This window comes from Ambystoma mexicanum, chromosome 6p (assembly GCF_040938575.1).
Source record: "Ambystoma mexicanum isolate Mex_15411 chromosome 6p, UKY_AmexF1_1, whole genome shotgun sequence".
Lineage (NCBI taxonomy): Eukaryota > Metazoa > Chordata > Amphibia > Caudata > Ambystomatidae > Ambystoma > Ambystoma mexicanum.
In genome coordinates, this window is record NC_090935.1 from 1,490,637,849 (window position 1) to 1,490,657,765 (window position 19,917).

The 19,917-nt window shown below is 44.9% G+C and overlaps 1 protein-coding gene across 1 annotated transcript in view; it reads right to left on the reverse strand.

Moving 5' to 3' along the window:
- The window catches only part of LOC138511076 (trichohyalin-like), a 3,831,204-nt gene that overhangs the window by 2,443,420 nt on the left and 1,367,867 nt on the right, over nt 1-19,917 (reverse strand). Inside the window, exon 12 of the mRNA XM_069626576.1 lies at nt 3,070-3,190. Within this exon, the coding sequence (XP_069482677.1) occupies nt 3,070-3,190 (121 nt within the window). The remainder of the gene's footprint in view (nt 1-3,069; nt 3,191-19,917) is intronic.

A 19,917-nucleotide genomic window follows, 5' to 3' on the forward strand; every position in this document is an offset into this window, starting at 1 on the left:
TGGCTGTATAAAAATATAACCCATATTAACTTCCTAAAACCTTTCTAAACTAAATATGTGTCTCCCCTGACCCAATGTAAGTGAGTATATGATACTGTATGTAAAGAATATGTCACTCCAACCTGACAGTACTTGACAAAGATGGGTGTATCTTCCAAACCCAGGATCGGGTTATTTACTGACATGGCCAATGGGTCATTTGTGTTAACATGTTGCTTGCCCCCATTTACCAACGTTTTAACCGTATCATTTTCCTGTGACACAAACTCCCTCGCCAAGCTGTTACACACATCTAATAGTGTCATTTCCAGAATGTTCTCCATTTTCTATTGAGTCCGGAGTCAAGGGAATGCAGTTATTCTCCCTTATATAGACACATCTGGCGTGTGCCCATTTGCATCCATCGCGCCTCTGGTACAGCCTCTGGCTCTGAGATAATGTTTTGTGCAGGGTCGGGAAGTCGGCTTGTGCATCAGATAGGCAGCAGGTCATTAAGTCAAGATGCGCTATAAGGACTGGTGCAGAAGTGAAGGGAGGCAAATAAGGAGGAAGCCCCAATGTAGCAACCGAGGTGCAATGCAGCCACTAGGGCACGCCTATCTTAATCTGCTGTCAATACTGACTGTACCTCAGATTGCTGCACAGCGGACTGCCGACTGCCATCACCTGTCTGCCACTTTGAGCACGTGCATTGGGCACGGGCCTGTATTACATATCCTGGGAGTCAGCCAGGGAGGAATCACTGCTCCCAGCAGGAAAAGCAATCCACAAGAGCAGAGTGGTGTTGAAGCATTCAGCTCTGCCGACTGCTACCACTGGTCCACCACTTTGCGCAATTCATTGAACAATTATTTGGAGACTCCTGCGAGGGAAGGGACGCCCCCTGCGGCTGTTGGCATGTTTTTTCAGGGGCCTTTTCTTCCCCATGAGGAGCCAACGATTGGAGGCTGCACTTGGCACATGGGGGCAGTAGCTCAGGGACTGTACCTTACAATGATGTACCAGGTATCAGATTGCATGACTGAGGCGATAATGCAGTTCCAGGGGGGCTGCCCTGCCTGGTAACTGCCCACTATCCTGAAATAATGGCCCTAGTGAATCGAGGGGCTTTCCGTGGGTGGCAGGCCATTATCAGGTAGGCTCTTTGCCCATGCTACAAATAATTGTGTTGTAAAGTAAATGTGCAACACGCAAAACAAATTTCCTTTAAAGAAATCCTACAAAACAAAATGGCTGGCGACAGAAGTAGGTAAAGGACGGAAGTTCCTTTTTTATTTCTGTCATGATGGTATGTGGCAGGAAGCAGGGAACAACACCAGAAGTCAAGCAAGTGGGCAAACGTGGGAGCCAAGGGAGTTAGTGGGAGTGGGAACGAATGGGAATGTGGCGCCCCAGGGAAGAGCGGAAGGAAGAGGGAAGCTGCAGGAAGTGGCGCAGGAGGAAACATGGAATGCAAGCGTATCCCAGAAGATATAGGCAGCGTTTCTAGACTATTGATTGGCTGGTGTCAGTTCCCTGGGGCTAAAGTAGCATTGGTGGCTACAGCTGGCATATTGCAGCCATCACCATAAGTGACAGAATTGGAAGCCTATATCTTACATTTTGTGAGTATACCAGGCATATGACAGCGTTATTGGGCCATGCATTTAAGGCCACACTAAACAAACAATGACAGCACTTGCACATGTGGGTTAATACCGTAATATGGTGACTATGCCAGGCATATGAATACATTGTTGGCACATTCAACACTGTACTTGACATATGGCAGCCAAAACGCTATTGGCAGTAGTGCTTCAGAGCACCACTTCTGCATCTTACTCTACTCGCTTTAAGTGTGCCTATTCTCCGTCATCTGTTTGCACAGAGACACTTGATATGAGTTAGAATACAACATATTATTGATTGTAAAAGTCCAACGTTCTTTAATTGTCAATCAAGTTGGGAATCTTTTAAAGAAACTCAATGGTTAAGAACTAAATTGGTTGGCAAAGCTCTCTGAGGCTCATTTTATTGAGCCACATAATTTCGGTGGCAGGGACCCATTACTGCAGACATACACGTAGGCGGGTGCGAGCCACCGAATCATGGTCACTTGCACATCAGAGTGCATGAGTGCTGGGCAAAAGGAGTCACACAAGTCTATCTATACACCGACGTGCCAAAGAAGTAAACGCTTCCTGACATGTACGCATGGCAAGCAGCGTTTACAATGTATCCCTATGGGGTCTGATTGCTTTTTGCTGGCACATAAAGTCGGCGGGAACCACAGGAATCCCCATTATTTGCGCCACCATGAAAATGCATGCAAGCGCAAATGCAGGCGCATTTGCATGGAGGAGAAGAAGGGAGGCTTCCCCTCCTGTCGGCCATTCAAATGAGCCGTGACACGAATCAGCGGTGTCCAAGACTTACGCAAAGGCTTTTACGCTGCTGCCCAGCATGAATGATCCTGTCTACCATTATGTGGAGGAAATAGTAAAACCCGGTTGCCATGGGCCTCATTACGAGTATGGAGGTAGCCAGCCTCCACACCGGGTTCCAGTACCGGGTTCCTCCAATGAGGATTTACTGGGCTATTCCAACCATGGAGGACCGGGTAAGTCCTCATTGGAAAAACCCATCCCCATTCCCATTTGAGCCCCCATAACTGGCCCGTTAATAACCAGGCATCCTTACCGGGTCCCGCAAGGGAACCTCATAATAGGGCATCCCGTAATGAAGGATGCAGGTCCCGTACCGGCACCCTTCATTACGGGAGCGCCATGGCCGTAATGAGGCCCCATGTAATGTAAAATAGAATTGTGCGCAGCCAAAATAATTAATGTAGGCACCGGTAGTAAACATTTGTCATGAGCCTAACAAGAAAAACTCTTGCAGTACAATCAATAATCAGCTAGCACGTGATAACAATGGTTACGATCAATTAGTTACATTTGTAAAGATTTAGACTTTTATGCATTATTTCAGAAGCAATTTTCTCCAGTATTGAAATACATGGGCTGTTTTTTTGCACAAGAATCTTTGTAAAACTATATTCCTAAAATGAGAAATAAGTTGGTTATTTACCAGTGATCCTCCAGCGCTTGACATGGACCTTGAGAGTTCGCCTGGCGATAGAGGTCTTCGGTATTCCTGAAGGCTCCTGGCGAACGATGGCGACTTTGCCTTCGCCATTCTTTGCATGTGACTACACAGCACAAATAAATATCAACGAAAAGAACGTTATGAGCACGTACGGCAAATACTTTAACACATTCAGTGCAACCATTGATTGTAATTGATTTTTCTTCAATCAACACCACGACAGTTGACAACAAAAGTAAGATTCTGCTAAATAAATTGTTGCAGCCTTTTCATTTTCTTTGGGGCACCACAACCCAATAGCAGAGCAAAGATGCTCCATGTTAGGTATTAATACACACTGCATTTTAATGAACATATAAGGAATTATTGTAGACCATTGCAACTGGAACCAGCCTTGCATGTGCGAGGAAACATTTTCCATGTTGTTTTCCACCGTGAAGCAGCACACATTTTGGCGGTATCAGGTAATAATATCCCTATATATATATATATATGGTCGCCGTATATAATGTCGCTGGGAAAAGGTTGTGGTGACATTATATAGGTGACCATATATATATATGGACACGCAGGGCTCCAGATAAGGCGTGTACTAGGCCTTTTTACACGTGAAAATCTTGTAAATACGCCAGCTTTATTATTTTCCTGGGTACATTTACACACAGGTTTAGAGCAGAGGGCAGTGCAAAGGTCAGGTTACTTGACAGAACCCAGAAGGATTCTTGTGATTTTTATCTACATGGATGTAATTGCAAGCCTCCTCTGAAACAGAATGGGCCTCATTACGAGGTGGGCGGAATGGGTTTACTGGCACCGGTAATGGTGTCGGTTTCGGTAAACCCATTTCGCCCTATTACGAGGTTCCCTTGCGGGACCCGCTCAAAACGTCTGGTCAGACCAGACGTCCGTTACGGGTCCCGCGAGGGGACCAGGGAGCTAATAACGGGCCCGTTATTAGCTGCATCCCCATTCCCATTGAGTCCTATGGGGACTCAAATGGGAATGGGGATAGGTTTATTGAATGAGTAATTACCGGGTCCTCCAAGGTTGGAATGACCCAGTAATTCCTCATTCAAGGAACCCGGACCCAGGCCCTGATTCCGAGGTTGGTGCTAGTCATGGCACTATTAGCGCCATGACTAGCACCAATACCGGTACCGCCACCGACTTGGCGGTATGGGGACTTACCGGTCCATTCCGCCCTTTGCGGGACCCGTAAGTCCCCATTTGAAATGCCATTCCCCATTCCAATTTGAGCCCCCATAGGGCTCAATGGGAAGGGGAAAGGCGGCAATAATGGTACCGTAAATTATGGTACCATTATTGACCCCGGTATCCCTTTGCGGGTCCCGCCCTTAACGCCTGCTAAAACCAGGCGTTAAGGGAGGGACCCGCAAAGGGACCTCGGAATAGGGCACAAAGGGATTACCGGCACCGGTGTCATTACCGGTGCCCGGTATCCCTTAGCGCCCGGTTCGTAATGACCCCCATCCCCCCGGCACGATTTTGGAGGCAGCTATGGCGCTAATAGCACCATGGCTACCTCCACACTCGTAATGAGGCCCAATGTATTTCTCTGAAGCCTTTCCAAAAATAAACTGCACACTGATAAATGGAATGGTTTCTTCCCATTCACCTTCAGAAGCACTGTGCATGTTTTCCTAGAATTTTAGGGTTGTATAATTAATAAGATGGAAAGTTATGCTTTTTTTCCAGTGAAAGCAAACCAGTATTGAACAATTGTATTTTTCAGAGTTCCGGTGCTGTGTGCATAATCATGCAGAGGCAGATCATTTTTACGCTTCTGATTTAATTTACAGTCTAATTATAAAAACAGTGTGTAAAAATGATGACTATGCACAGTCTAGTTTGCATCCATTCAACCTTGCAGTTAATGGGGTACATTACTATAAATGGTCAGTGGCAGCAGAGTCTTTGCTCAAGGGTGAGTAATTGTCATTACACTGATCACAGGTGTTCTAACCTCTCAAATCTTCAACACTACAAATAAAACATCCAAAACCTGACTCACAAGAAAGTGCAAGCGCTGTTCAAAAACAAAAAAATGAAAGTTACATTGGTAATTGAAATTGAAACTCTGCAAATCCTGTCCCTGTGGTAATCCAGATAGGTATTTTAACTTTATATAGCACTTCATCAATGGTTTGTCATACATTTAGGTACTGTGATCATTATACCTTAGTCGATACTCATTTAACCAACCTCTGAAGGATGTTAGCCAATAAGATAGCTCAGCCGGTTGAGCACTTGTTGCTGCAATCGATGCATGATCTGTCGGTTGCGGGTTCGAATCCCGCCAAGTCCAACTCGTAGAACCAAGCCAAGGTTTAACAATACTGTTTGACAAAATGTCCAAAATGGGTCCAGAGACAGTCCATAGAAGCAGTGGATCGAGGAGTGAGTTTGGTGCAAAACCACGCATTCACCCTAGAAATAATCAGGGAAATGCACTGACAGCTTCTCCGAAGGGCGCATTGAGAAGCGTCAGAGGTTCTCCTGGTGCCGCATTGAACATGGAGCCGGGATCCAAAGACCACCCCTCTGCCCAAGTAAGTTCATGACAAGACAAAAAAACCAGAAATGCCCTCAGCCACCCATCATATTTTGGAAAAATCTCAAATGCACCAATGATTGACAAATACACAGGGAGGTAGCCTCTCAGCCAGCCATACAGATCAATACAAATGTTTCCATATGTGGGAGAAGAACCCATGATCGTGAATAGAGACACCAATATGAACAGCCTGGACTAAGCAACAAGAAGCCATGTTACTGATGTCATTAGTGAAACCACGACATAGCAGCGCTAGACAGGAAGCACACGTGCACTCTGCACTGCACCACACAAACACACACTCGAATAAATGAAGAACATGAGCGCACAGTTCTATAGTTAGAGGAAAGATACATATACATACTGTCATTGATTTTATTATTTTGTCATGAGCCAAATGCAGTAACGCAGAAGCACAAGGCACAAGAGATCCTGAGCAGGCTTGCAGATGCTTAACGAGAATAACCCTATGGAACTGCAGGTATATAAATGGAACTTGGCAGAACCAAGTGTGACTAACCTATAGGGAATGTTGAATAACACAGACAATTGATTCATATATTTGTTGCTGGTAGTCTCCTCGTTGTTTTAGATACTTTTTAATACTTTATTAATGGTTTTTAGCTTGTTTCGATCCGTTTCTGAAATCTGTTTATTGCACTTGTATTGGGGCTTTCAGCAAACAAGTCATCTTGTTTCACAGATTGTATTTTGTGCGATATAAAACAGAGTTTAGACTCTGCACGCATGCTTTACTGCTGCCTCTGAACTACTATACCCATAATTCTTGTAGTCCAGAGCGCGCTCATCACTAGAAACCCAGCGGGCCGGTCTGTGTCACGCTGTGCTTGGACGTGTGGCTGTGGGTTGTTGCTCTGCTTCCTTACTGCACCATGGGGATCACTGAAGTGCTTGAGGAAATTGCTATTGCCAGAAGTAAATCCTACGACGTATCTCTGGCACTAATGGAACACAAGTAGCAGGTACTGAAAATATACCCCCTGCTGCTGTAAGAACCACAGCATGTACCACACTCATTCTAAGATTGTGAAAGACGGAAAATGTGTTTTTGGTGATATGCCTGAGAGTTGTAAGAAGGAGTTTCAGTCTGTTGGGGAAACAGGCTTACTCACCTCAGGGGAGAGAGGTTCAAAAGTTGATACTACTTTATCTAGTACTGCTCCACTCAGTACTTATGCTGAACACGTACAATAAAGCATGGTCTGCCACAATCTTCCAACCCCCATGCAAATCAATCTGGGTGCATTATGTCAGTCTAGTCCTACTATAAGGCAGAACGTCATGGAAACTAACAAATTACTACAAAATTGCCTTTAGTAACCAAATCCACTCTGGCTTCGTTGAACACCAGATCTCTTGTTAAGCATATGATAGATGTGCATAACTTCATCTTTGAGCACAGGGTGGATATTATCTGTATCACAGAAACATGGCTCTCGGATGTCCACAGCCCCACAATTGACCCCGCATGGGTATGTTTTCCTCGGGAAACATCGAGAGGAGGGACTGGGAGGGGGAGTTGCTGTGATAAGTTAAAAAGAGCTTGTTGTATACAAAGTCAAAATCGAATGTGAAGGTTGCGACATACTGCACATTAAACTTATCTAAAATTGTAATCATAGTAATAACTTAGTATTGCTTTATAGACCCCCTAGTGAATCTTCTAGGTTCAATGAGGATCAGATAAATGTCATAACCCCCATGCAAACAGCAAACTCAGCAGTGGTACTGTTGGAGACTTGAATCTTTGGAAGGGACACTAAAAGATAAAAACGCCTTAGAGCTCGAGAAATGTCTTAAAAATAATAAGATAATCATTCACAATTCGGGCCCGACACATATGAAAGGGCACACCCTTGACTGGGTGGGGAGTGATAACATTCTTCTTACAGATTTTATAACAACACCTTCCATATGGTCAGGTCATTTTTCCATTTTATGCCAAGTACAGCTTCTGTTGCCTTTACAAAAACAGCATGAACCCTTGCGCAAGGTCCTAAATAGAAATGATAAGGCCATCACAGCGGTTGCATTATCAGACTGTATGAATGCCCTGATTAACAAAACAGAGCATTCTGATGGTCCTGATGTCCTTATTACTACCTATAATGAGGATATAACAATTATGCTTGACAGTTTTGCCCCATTGAAAGCTAGAAATGTCAGCGACACCCCTAACCATCAGAAATGGTTCTCTACCGCCCTAGCGAAATTAAAAGCCAGTAAGAGGCAGATGGAACATGCTTGGTTGAAAGATAAAACTCTGAGTAATCTGGCAGCAAGGAAACCTAAGGAAAAAGAATCCAAGTCCAAGGTCATTGAAGCAAAATGCAGCTTTTATAACAATCTGATAAATCAGGCCAAAAATAAAACTAAAGAACTCTTTAAACTCCTTAAATCCTGGGAAAAACCCGGAGTCCTAAATCCCACCATCAAACCTACTAAGGACAATTGCATGCACGTTCAAAAAGCCTTCTCTGATAAACTGCAGCATGCCCAAACAAAGATCAGGGAAGAGTTGGCCAAGCAGGAGCCACCTTTAATAGTTGACAATTTAGGCAGCAAATGAGGAAATAAGGAGGGGGGTAGTACAAAGGCAAATGTGGGACCCCAGAGCCAGGGAGCATCCCCCGTGGGTTTTGGGTTCTCTAAAATGTTCAGTGTAGAAATTCATAACATTCTTAAAGCTATGCACTGCACTAATTGCCCAGGAGACCTCCTTCTAAGACAATCCTAGAACATAAGTACATTTGTGTGCCTTTCTTATGTAGGTTTGTCAATGCTTTGTTCCGTACAGGTGGCATCCCGCAATCTATTAAAGATGTGGCGGTAACCCCACTTATAAAAAATGTGGGTTTGGACCCTAATGATGCTGCTAACCTTTGACCTATCACAAATACTCTGTTCTTTCTGATATTGACTGCCAAAGTTGCTATCATACAACTACAATCTCATATTTCAGAAGCTGGCATATTGCATAAAAAGCAATCTGGTTTTCATAGTTTTCACGATACAGAGAGCACCTTATGGAATTTGCAGACCCATATGCTATCCATGATGGAGAAGAGTAGATCGGGGCTGCTGGTCCTGTTAGATTTATCGGCGGATTTCGATTCATTGATCATAAGATTTTGTTAGCCAGGCTGGCCACTGTGGGGTGCCTTTCAGAGGAGGTGGTCCAATGGTTAAAATCATTTTTAGAGGACCGAAGATCTAGAGTCTACTTGGGTGAAAATGCTTCTGAAATAGAAATCATCATTTCTGGAGTCCCTCAGGGGGCATGCCTCCCCCTTTTGTTTAATATATATATTATCCTAATGTGTATGGAATTGAAAATCTGTGTCTATTTTTCTCCAACTATGCAGATGATTTTCAGCTGTCGCTGGAGATTAACAGGAATTATGAAGTGGATCAGGAAAAGCTGGATCTTGTCTATCAGATCATAAAGGGCTGTATGTCAAATAACTGGCTATGCTTAAATGCAGCCAAGACTGAGCTCATGATATATGGGTCTCAGCATGCCAGAGATACTTTGAACCAGGCCTTCAAGAGTTTATGATCAATGGTAGTCAGATAGCCATTACTTTGAAAGTGAAAACTCTGGGCACTTACATGGAGGCCAGTTTAAAGAGTGGTGCTCATGTTGAAGCGATAGTAAAGAGCACTAACTATCATCTCAAAGTACTAAGACAAGTTGCCCCTATGGTCTCAAAATACAATCGTGCTAAATTAGCAAGGGCAGTGATACTCCTACGAGTGAACTCTTGTAATGCACTTCTTGGTGGGGCAAATAAAGAAGATGTCCAGTAGCTGCAAAAAATGCAGAATGCTGCAGTATGCATTGTGCACCATATGAGTCACATTGAACCTACCTCTGAGGCCCAGAGGGATCTGCATTGGTTGCCTGTTTCTGTGAGGATTCAGTTTAAGTAGTTGACAGTCTGTCATAGATGTGTCTTCGGAGATGCGCTGCAGTACCATAAACAAAGGATGAACATGTACCGCCATAAAAGGAACCTTTGATCTGCCAAGGCCTGCTGCTTGGAAGTCAACCATATAAAAAGAGCCCAGGGAAACGGTTGTGCATTCCCAGCGTTGGCAGCACAGCTCTGCCTGAAATTCTTAGAATGGAAGAAAACCACCTAACATTCAGGAAACTGCTAAAGACTAGACTGTTCAAGTGACATCACATGAAATAAGCTGGTTTTGTGCCTTATGCTTTATGTGATTGCGCCTGTATGCCTTTTGGGCTTTGGCGCTATAGAAATCTATAAAAAAAAAAAAATAACATAACATATCAATGTAGAAACTGCAATGTAATGTTTAGGAACATTACAGCCGGCCTCAAAGCCACTGAGCAAGAGACGAACAAAGTCGTTTCTGGCTGCACGGGGAGAAACATGCTTGAAACGGGGCCGACAGCCAAGGTCAAGGTATATGGAGACACATTCCAATCCCCAGACGACAAGGGAACCAGCTGCAGAGAAACTGAATGAAACCTCATAATTAGGAGCTGCAGAGCTCGGTTTTGTGGTCTCTAAACACGTGGTACAGGCAAATGAAACAATGGACAGTCTTTCATGGTGGGAAAAAGAAGCCAGTCTCATCAACCAGATGCAGATTAAAACAAGTGTTGCTGCCGTTAGTAAAATATTGTCATAAGGTAAGGTGTTGTACACAAGCTACAATACAGACACATAATCGTTCACATTACCTTGAAAAGGTACACAGCGAACTGAGAACCTGTTCGAGTCCAAGGCCTAACCAATCATAGTTTATTGTTCCAGGGGTGGACAGCAACAGACAAGAATCAATGGTAAGCCCACTACTCTGCAACAATGTAATAGACAGTAAATTTGGGACGGGACAGGCCAGCCACCTGACATGCATAGCATGCCATATAGGTAATAGAGGTCTCGATAGCCAATCCCTCACAATGATAGGTTTTTGGAGAAGGTACCAGGGGATGACAGAGTATTGACTTAACTTTGGAGTAAAACTGGCCTGCGGGCCAGGAGACGTCGAAAAGTACTGGAATCCACCTCTTTTCTTGTATCGATCCCTGTTGGTTTTATATGCAATAAACCGCAATGGACAACAGTAGTTATGTAAATAGTGTATTTCCTGTGGGTTGGGCGTTTTAGCTCAGGTCATAGATGACGGTATCCCTGTAAAGTTTAGCAAGGAAGCAGGCCTATATTGCAGAAGGTGAGTTAACTGGTTAAGTTTCCTGGAGTGAGGCAACACAGCAGGCACAGTTCGATCACAAGAGAATATTGGTATAATCTGCCTGGAGGCAGGAAAACAGCTGTGGGGATTTTGTGTATTTTGGGGGTAACAGGCTATAACAGTGGGTGCACAGTATTTGATTTCTCAGCACTACATTGTTTAGTAAATTGATGACATCACCCATAGGTTTGCACATAGGGCACGAGTTGGTGAGGAGCTAGTATTGGAAATTCGAGATTGGCAGGTGAGGTGAACCAATGGCAGTGCACTGAAGGTGCATGCGCAAGATTGTCGGTGTGCCTGAGGAGGCAGTGATGAGGAATTTGTAAAGGGGCGGTGCACAGAGCGCGCCTGATAAGTTGTGGAGCCAGAGAGCCTTGCAGTAAAGTAAGAACAAATTTATCATTAGAGTGTGCCTTTTCCCCTCAACAGTGGATTGTCGAAAATCTCGATTTGAGGTCAGGTAAAAGACAAAAGCCACAAACAATGTATCAGGGGAAGTGCAGGGGTGACACGCCTCTACAGAACCTGTGCAAGACACTCCCACCCAACAGAGAAAAAATATTTAAATACAGAATAGAAAGGTCTAAACGCACAGAGGGAAGTTAACTAAACCATGGCCACCGTGCAGAAGTTTCATCAAAGACGTGCAGCAATCACTACTGACACACAAACAGGGTGCCTGTAAGTGGAAAAAGTTAACAAGCTTGATTACCATATTCTAATTGTGGCAAGGGGGATGCAGCAAAGTGTCAGTGGATGCTGAGCGAGTAGGAGGTAACGGGGTCTATGACCCCGCCTTCTGCTCCCTCACACGTCCCCCAAGGATGTAGCTTCTGATGACAGAGACGATGAGCAAGGAATGTACCCCATAACAGAATTAAGAGCAGCAGAGAGGTATTCAATCTGGCATATAAACAACCACCATATACTCGGGAGGAGGGACTGAGAGGCGCAGGACAGCCGATCGCTGAGAAGGGAATGAACAGCAAAGTGTACAAGGGGAAAAGGAGGGGCTAGGAGGAATAGAAACGGGCGAATGGACAGGGGGACAGATACTCCTAAAACTAGAAAGGAAGACAGATGGGGAAGCAGAAGGGACACAAGACACTGACATGGACGACACAGGTGACTGAGGCATTTGAAAAGCTGAAGGAAGAAATATGCACAGCTCCACTGTTAGGGATCGCAGACTACAAAAAGGATTTTTTTCTGTTCTCACACACTGATGGTGTGATGATGAAAGCAGCACTGACACAGAAGACAAGCTTGGGGAACATACCCATAGCCTACTAAAGTCGAAAGCTTGACCCAGCAATGAAAGGACATTATCAGTGTGAACAAGCTTTGGCAGCTGCCGCTTTCGTGGTGGAGAAATCGGCAGCAATTACCAACGTGTGCACTACCATGCTTTATGTGGAGCACACCCTTTTTACGATACTGCAGAAGCCAAAGAGCACACTGACGATACAAAGAGCATTGTGGTACGAGGTGATACTATCAAACGCATCACTGAAGATAGTGAGGTGTAGGGTGGTTAACCCCACGATTTTCCTAGCAGACGTCCTACAAGAAGGGGACTATGCACACAACTGCGCAGAAAACATATAGGAATTCAGTGACACTCGGAAAGTACATGAGGACGCACTTGAGGGGGGGACACTTACTGTACATTGACGGGTTGTCGACAATTGACCAGTCAGATGGGGTCAGGCATACAGGGACTGCAGTGGTGAGGCTGAGAGAGGATGGAACGAGTGAGGTAGTAGCCAGTGCATGATTGCCATCTCATTATTCAGCACAAGCAGCAGAGTTAGTGGCCTTAGTACTAGCATTGGCGCACAGCACTGTTAGTGACAGTGTACTGTAACTCCGCCTATGTGATGTGCTCAAGGTTGGCACGATGGGCTAGGTGAGGGTGCATGAGGGCAGATGGTACACCAGTACAACACGCACGTCTGTTGGGCAGATTGATTGACGTTATTCAGTAACCTATGCAGATAGTAATATTGAAGTGCCAGGCTCACACACGAGGGTTGGATCCTATCTCAAGGGGAAATGAAGCAGCAGACTCAGAAGCAAAATGCATAGCATATTTTGGGAAGCTATTGGAAATGGAGACAGCATCAAATGCTTGAGATTATGCCAGGAACATGATACTGAAGGAAGGGTACAACACATTGCCAGAAACACAAGTTATTGAGTGGCAGGGAGCTGAACCCAGGGAAGAGAAGGAATTGTGGATCCAAAGGGGATGTACAGTATCTCCAACAGATGGCTTATGGAGGCAGAATGACAGAGGTAAAGTGATCATGCCACTAGCACTACTGAACACCACACTGACACAGTTGCACTATCCAACACACACAGGAAAAGAGGTAATTGCTGCCTGCATTGGAGAAACATCGTTCTGTCCTAATTTGGTGGAACACGTGGCTGAATTTGTAAGTAATTGTCTGACCTGCAAGGAATATACAGCAGGAGACATACATTGGGAGTAGTGAGAGGAGTCATACCTCGCCCAGTAAGCCCATTCCAGCATTTACATTTTGACTACTTTGACATGATCCAAGTGTGCCCATTAACTAGGTGGATTGAGGCAGGTCCCTGTTCACATCCTGATGCCCTCAGAGCGGCTAGATTTTTGGTCAGAGAGGTATTTCCATGATGGGGCGTGTGTGAGGTCCTGCGGTCTGACAAAGGCTCTCACTTCGCAAATGAGATGTTCAAGCACATCACCCCGTTGCTGGGCATTCAAGAGAAGTTCTCTTGTGTGTACCACCTGCAAGCAAACGGGATGTGTGAACACCTGAATGATAGCTAAAACACAACAGAGCACAAGGAAAAGTTGGCTGCACTGCTTACCTCTTGCATTATTCGCATTGCACTATAAACCTGGGTCTGACCACCATTTAACGCCCCATGAGGTGGTAACAGGACGGTGCATGCAAATTCCACTGGCTCCTCCCACTAGAGCACTGAAAGACTGTGAGAGTAGTGCAGATGTGTTAGATCAGGAAATGTATGGATACATTACTTCCTTGATTGCTAGTGCCTCTTTTATTTCTCGCCAGATACAACGACACCGGGGAGGCCCAGAAAGCAGCAGAGAGAGTAACTGCGACAGCGCACCAAAAGACTTTGAAATTAAGAGACAGGTTAAAGTTGGAGATCTGGTCCTGTTACGCAACTTTATCAGAAGGTGGAACGCACCAAAGTTTATTGGTTCCCACACCATCAAGAAGGTAGCTGACCGTGCTGTCAGGCTCGAGGGGAAGTCGGTCTGGAACCACATATCCAATATCAAGCGCTACAAATCAGCAGCCTCACCTGGCAACGAGTTCAACAGGGCCAATGATCAGCAGCAAGAAGAGCAAACAAACAACGTTCAACTTACACTGCAGAGTGGAGGGCATCCAATGGCTACTCGCTCACAGGCAGCAGAATTAGGTACTGAATTCTTGATTGAATTAGAGTGAGGATACACTGTTGTTATTTTATTCTCTACATACATTCGAAGAGAAAGCCGATGCAATAATTGATGATTGTTCATGTTACCCGCTGACTACCACCCTGACACTTTTTTGAACCAATTTGTCCACACTGTGAGAAGACCCAGTAGGTTCCGAGCATGGTCACCCAGAGTATACTACCTTGCCTTTGTGGAATAATTGGCCCAAGCCTTCCCTCAACTCGAACACAGTGATCCTCCAATTCTCGCCACCGTGAGAGACCCAGCAGTAAGGGCAGTGTGAGAAGAAGTGTTTATCTTTGCTATAAATTACTACATAGTATGCAGGGCCTACAGAGTTACTTAAAATAGTAACCCAATAACACATTTCTTCACACATTTCAGGTGGGCAACTATATCTTCAGGCTGCACAAGGATCAAGCAGCACAGGTAAAGATGAGTGAGATAATAAAGAATGTGGTTTGGATTTGTGGCCTTTATATTTTGGAGAATTTAATTTGTTGCTAGTGCTGCCACTGTATTCTCTACTAACATTTCCCTGACCCAAGCAGGTGGAAAGACCATGTCAGGTGGACAGGAGAGCACTGCAGACACAGTAAGGAGAGGTAAGCGCAGTGTTGACACAGACATGAAGGGGGTAAACATGCATCTCACTGACACTGCTCAAATGTCTAATAACATGTGGTACAAACACATGAAAAAAGTAGGTAAGGAAACCATCGGGGAGAGCTGTTATGTCTGCTCATTAATCCCCTATGCCATGAGTACCTCCAAAACGTTCATAGCAACTGAAATACCAGCAGCAAGAGCTCAACGTCTGATGTACCTGTCAATGGTAACAACTCGAGGGAGATTTCAAGGGAAGACAGCCACATTGAGATGGATGTCCCGAGCAACATTCCCGTACAAAGACAATTACGTAAAGACACAAGACATGAACAATTACTGGGAGTTAGATGAACCTATATAATACATACCTGAAGGGCCTGAGAAAGGAGAGACAAAGACAGTAACATTGAAGGAACTGCCATGCCCATGGACAAGAGTGAAGTAGATAGGAGGAGGACCTGGGTGCTGGGAACAACCACAGATACTGGTGTATGGTCAAATTTACACGAAGGATGGATGGAAGGATGGAGTGGTGGGGAGCAAGGCGGTCACCTTAGCACAATCATTGGTGAAAAAGGTACAGGAAGAGAATGACAATAGCTTGAAGGAATGGGGCACAAGTGCAAAATTGATCATGTGGGTGGAGAATGAACCTGGACCAATGGCTATAATACCCCTGAAAGCACCAGCACTCTGTCACCAGAATAACAGCAAAGTGAAAGTGGGCAGAAATGTAGGCTGCAGGAGCATAGCAAAGCATGACGACAGGCACAGCAGTACTGATGGATCATTACTGGGGGTGCGGATCAAAGGCACTACAAGAAGCTGCCACCTAACTGGGGAGGGGTTTGCTCTTTGGTACACATCAATATGCTGTATTTGGTTGTGCCACACAAGGAAGGGAAACTGGATGAGTTCCCGAAGATGGATATAAACAAAGGGAAGAAGAGATCTGTGGAAGAGGAAAAAATAAGCAAAAATGAGAAGCCTGATGAACTGAGCAAAGTAAAGGGAGGAGTTAATTACCTCTCAGAAGCATCAGAAACAGCACTAGACAAAGTGCCAGCAGAACACAGATTGTTCAGCAGGATGCAAATGTTCTTCGCAACAGTAATATAATCGGTACAGACATACACAAATGCGAAATGGCTACAGATTACTCGCTGGGAGCTGATCGTAACGATAAACTCCATGGTGAATGGGTTCAACACAATAAAAGAAGAGCTCAGAGCAGTAAGGTTGGTGGCGGTCCAGAAAAGGTATGTTCTGGATCTGCTCACAGCAATGGAAGGAGGAGTTTGCGCAAAAATTGGTAGGTCCTGTTGCACATTCAAACCTGTTAACAACAAAGATAACAGGACACTGGCATAGGAGGTAACATAGCGATAAGAGATGCATGCCAAAATGGAGAAAGAAGCGGAGGGGACTGGAAAAGACCAGAGCTGGATAGCATACATATGGTCATGGATGCCGTCATGGCCACCAGATGGACTAAAGGTTATACTGGGAGGGCTAATATTGGGAGGAGTGTCAATGTGTGGGGTGAAGGTTTTCCTCACCCAGTGCTGGATGAGAGCAGAAGAAACTATTGGAATGAAGGTTTTGATGGATGTGAACAGTGGAGGAGCAAGAGACCAAATAGTGGCAGAAAGAAACAAGCTGAGAGAGAGACTAGACACCTGCAAATTGTTCCCACTTGGGGCAATGAAGTTGGACAACCCCTTCGATGCAAAGTACTATGAAGGGAAGTGGGTGTGGTGCAACCCCGAAGGAGTATGCAGTTATATGGAATGGACTTTCGACGATCATGTAAATTATTACGGACACCTCAGATGAATTACGAAGATATGGCAGCCAAGAGCTAAAGGTTTAACATATAAGAATGTGGTCAACAGATCGACCAGAGGGGGGACTGAAGAGGGAATCAGGGTACCAAGGCCTTCCCTCCACCCCATGAAATTCATGATGAGACGAAAGGCCAGAAATGCTTGCAGCCACTCATCTTATTTTGGACGAACCCAATGATTGACAAGTACACTGAGAGGTTCCCGCTCAGGCAGCAGTACAGACCAAATACAATGCAAATCTTTCCGTATGTTGGAGAAGAGTCTGTGATCATGAACAGAGACACCTATTTGGACAGCCTGGACAAAGCACCAAGAAGCCATGATTCTGACATCATTAGTGATACCACGACACAGCAGTGTTAGACATGAAGCACACGTGCAGGCACGCACTGCACCACACAAACACACACTCGAATACACGAAGAACATGAGCGCACAGTTCTATAGCTAGAGGACAGCTACATATACATACTGTCACTGCTTTTATTTTTTGTCATTAGCCAAATGCAGCAATGCAGAACCTCAAGGCGCAAGAGATCCTGAGAAACCTTGCAGATGCTTATTGTGAATAACCCTAGGGAACTGTGGGAATATATATGGAACCTGGCAGAACCAAGTGTGACTAACTTATAGATAATGTAGCATACTATGGAAAATGTAGAAACCATATTATAAGGCTTAGGAAAATGACTGCAGGCCTCAAGCCACTGAGCAGGAGACAAGCTGAGCCGATTCAGGATGCACAGAGAGGAAGACACGTGTGAATGGCCCACAGCCAAGGTCAGAGATCGAAGACCCATTCCAATCCCCAGACGACAAAGGGACTAGCTGCAGAGAAACAGAATACATCCTCATAATTAGGAGCTGCAGAGCTCGATTGTGTGGTCTCTAAACACGTGGTACAGATGAATGAAACAATGGACATTCTTCCATGGTAGGAAAGGGGAGCCGATCGCAGCAAAAACAGATGCATGCTGCGACCCTAGCTGCAATGTACAGAGCACATTCTCATAGACAAAGGTGGTATATACAAGTTACAATACAGACACATAACTGTTCACATCACCTTGAAAAGGTACCCAGTGAGCTGAGAACTTGTTCGAGTCCCAGGCCTGGGGGGATCAGTTCTAACCAATCACAGTTTAGTATTCATGGGGTGGATAGCAACAGACAAGAACCAATGGTAAGCCCACTACCCTACAACAATGTAATAGATGGTGAATTGGGGATGTGACAGGCCAGCCAGCTGACATGCAAGGGCCAGTAGAATAACTTCTATAGGTAGCCATGTAGGTAATATAGGTCTCAATATCCAATCCCTCACAATAATAGCTTTTTGGGAGGAGGGCCCAAGTGATGACGGAGTAATGACACAATATTGCAGTAAAACTGTCCTGCGAGCCAGGAGACGTCGAGAAGTACTGGAATCCACCTGTGTTCTTGTATTGATCCCTGTGGGTTTTATTTGCAATAAAACGCAGTTTGAATTTGCCATTGCGCGAAGCCCTCCATGTATACTTGGGCAGGGTGTTGGGCTCCCCAAGTCTGTGGACTTCCAGCATTGTTCTGGCATACCTGGGAGTTCCACCAAACATGACATCGTCCTCGACTGTGCTAATCCCACTCCTCTTGCGTAGCCTGATTTTTAGAGAACTGATAGTGGCCACAAGAAAATCTAATTCAGTACTGATGTATGAATATCCCTCATCGGTCTGTAGATCCAGCAAAAAATAATGTACAGAGTTTATAAGCAAGTTTTACACAGTGGTGTAGGTGTTCAACCCTGCAAATTATTGGCTATGGTGACATGTTTTGTAGTCTCTAGCTGAAGGCCTGATCAGAAGAGGGGGCATGTGTAACTCAGTGCAAGTATTCTGAACATCACTGAATACTTTGAACAACCCTAGTCAAAATTAAAGTCATTCTTAAGAATTGACTAGGCAAGCTGTGAGGATTTCACGGTGTCAACAAGTAAGACAGACACATGTGATGAAAGTTCAAGGGTGCTCACTGAACAATGAATTCTGTATGCAGGTTGAAAAAACACCTAATCTAAACCTAAATCTATGATGGGCGCAAGCGTCAAACATCAAATGAAAAATAAGGCAGTCCAAGTGGCATTGTGTCAAAATAAAAAGGGCCTATACTAAGAAACCTATTGCCAAACCTCACAACTAATACAAAACAGGGTGTGGGATAGTTCTCAAGAAAAGAAAAAAGTGTTCTCAAATAATATGCCAGGATGTGGTTGCTTGGGTCTCCCTTCCCCATGTTTTGAGTACAGGGTAATGTGGGAGCTTGGAGCACAACACAGTCTCGGGCTTCTCCAGTATGAGACGATAGTTCCAATGGCAGTTATCAGGACCGTTGATGGCCAAGTCTCGTTTCTTTTTAAAGTCTCTTGCCTTCGGGGCCTGATGTGTTCAAATAACAAAAAAAAAAGTTCCTTTAGCCAAATTAAAGTTCCTTTAACCAAATGAAAGCTCTTTTAGGGTGATACCGATTCACCCCTGGATCCCCCTCTTCTGGGCACTGACCCTCCATGTATCGTATTCCTTAATTTATGTCTCTGAAAATTTGATGAGAGCTTCACCTCTGGATCTCCCTCTGCCGGACTTGAACCCGGCAGAGGGAGATCCAGAGGTGACTTGACTGTCAGTACTCGGATGATGGCTTCACCCCTGGATCTCCCTCTGCCGGGCTCAGACTTCTCTCGACTGCTAGTACTTCCGTGATAGCTTCATCTCTGGATCGCCCTCTCCCGGGCTCGGACCCTTCTTCTCTGGCATCCCTCCTTCGGGTTCACGTTTGCTGTCTCTTAACTTTTGCTTTTCACTTTCAATCTTGGGGTGACACTTTTCACCCTTGGATCTCCCTCTGCCAGGCTCCGACACCTCTCGATTCTTAGTCTCCCGCCACCGGGTTTACTGTGGCTCTCAATCAGGGTGATTGTGGCAGGTCACACAATTAGTTGTCAAACCCCATAGAAAGTGTGATCCCCATACCTTAATATTAGCCAAACCTATATTTATAATAATACTATGTTCTGGGGGGATTCTTTTCCAGTCATAAGTGCA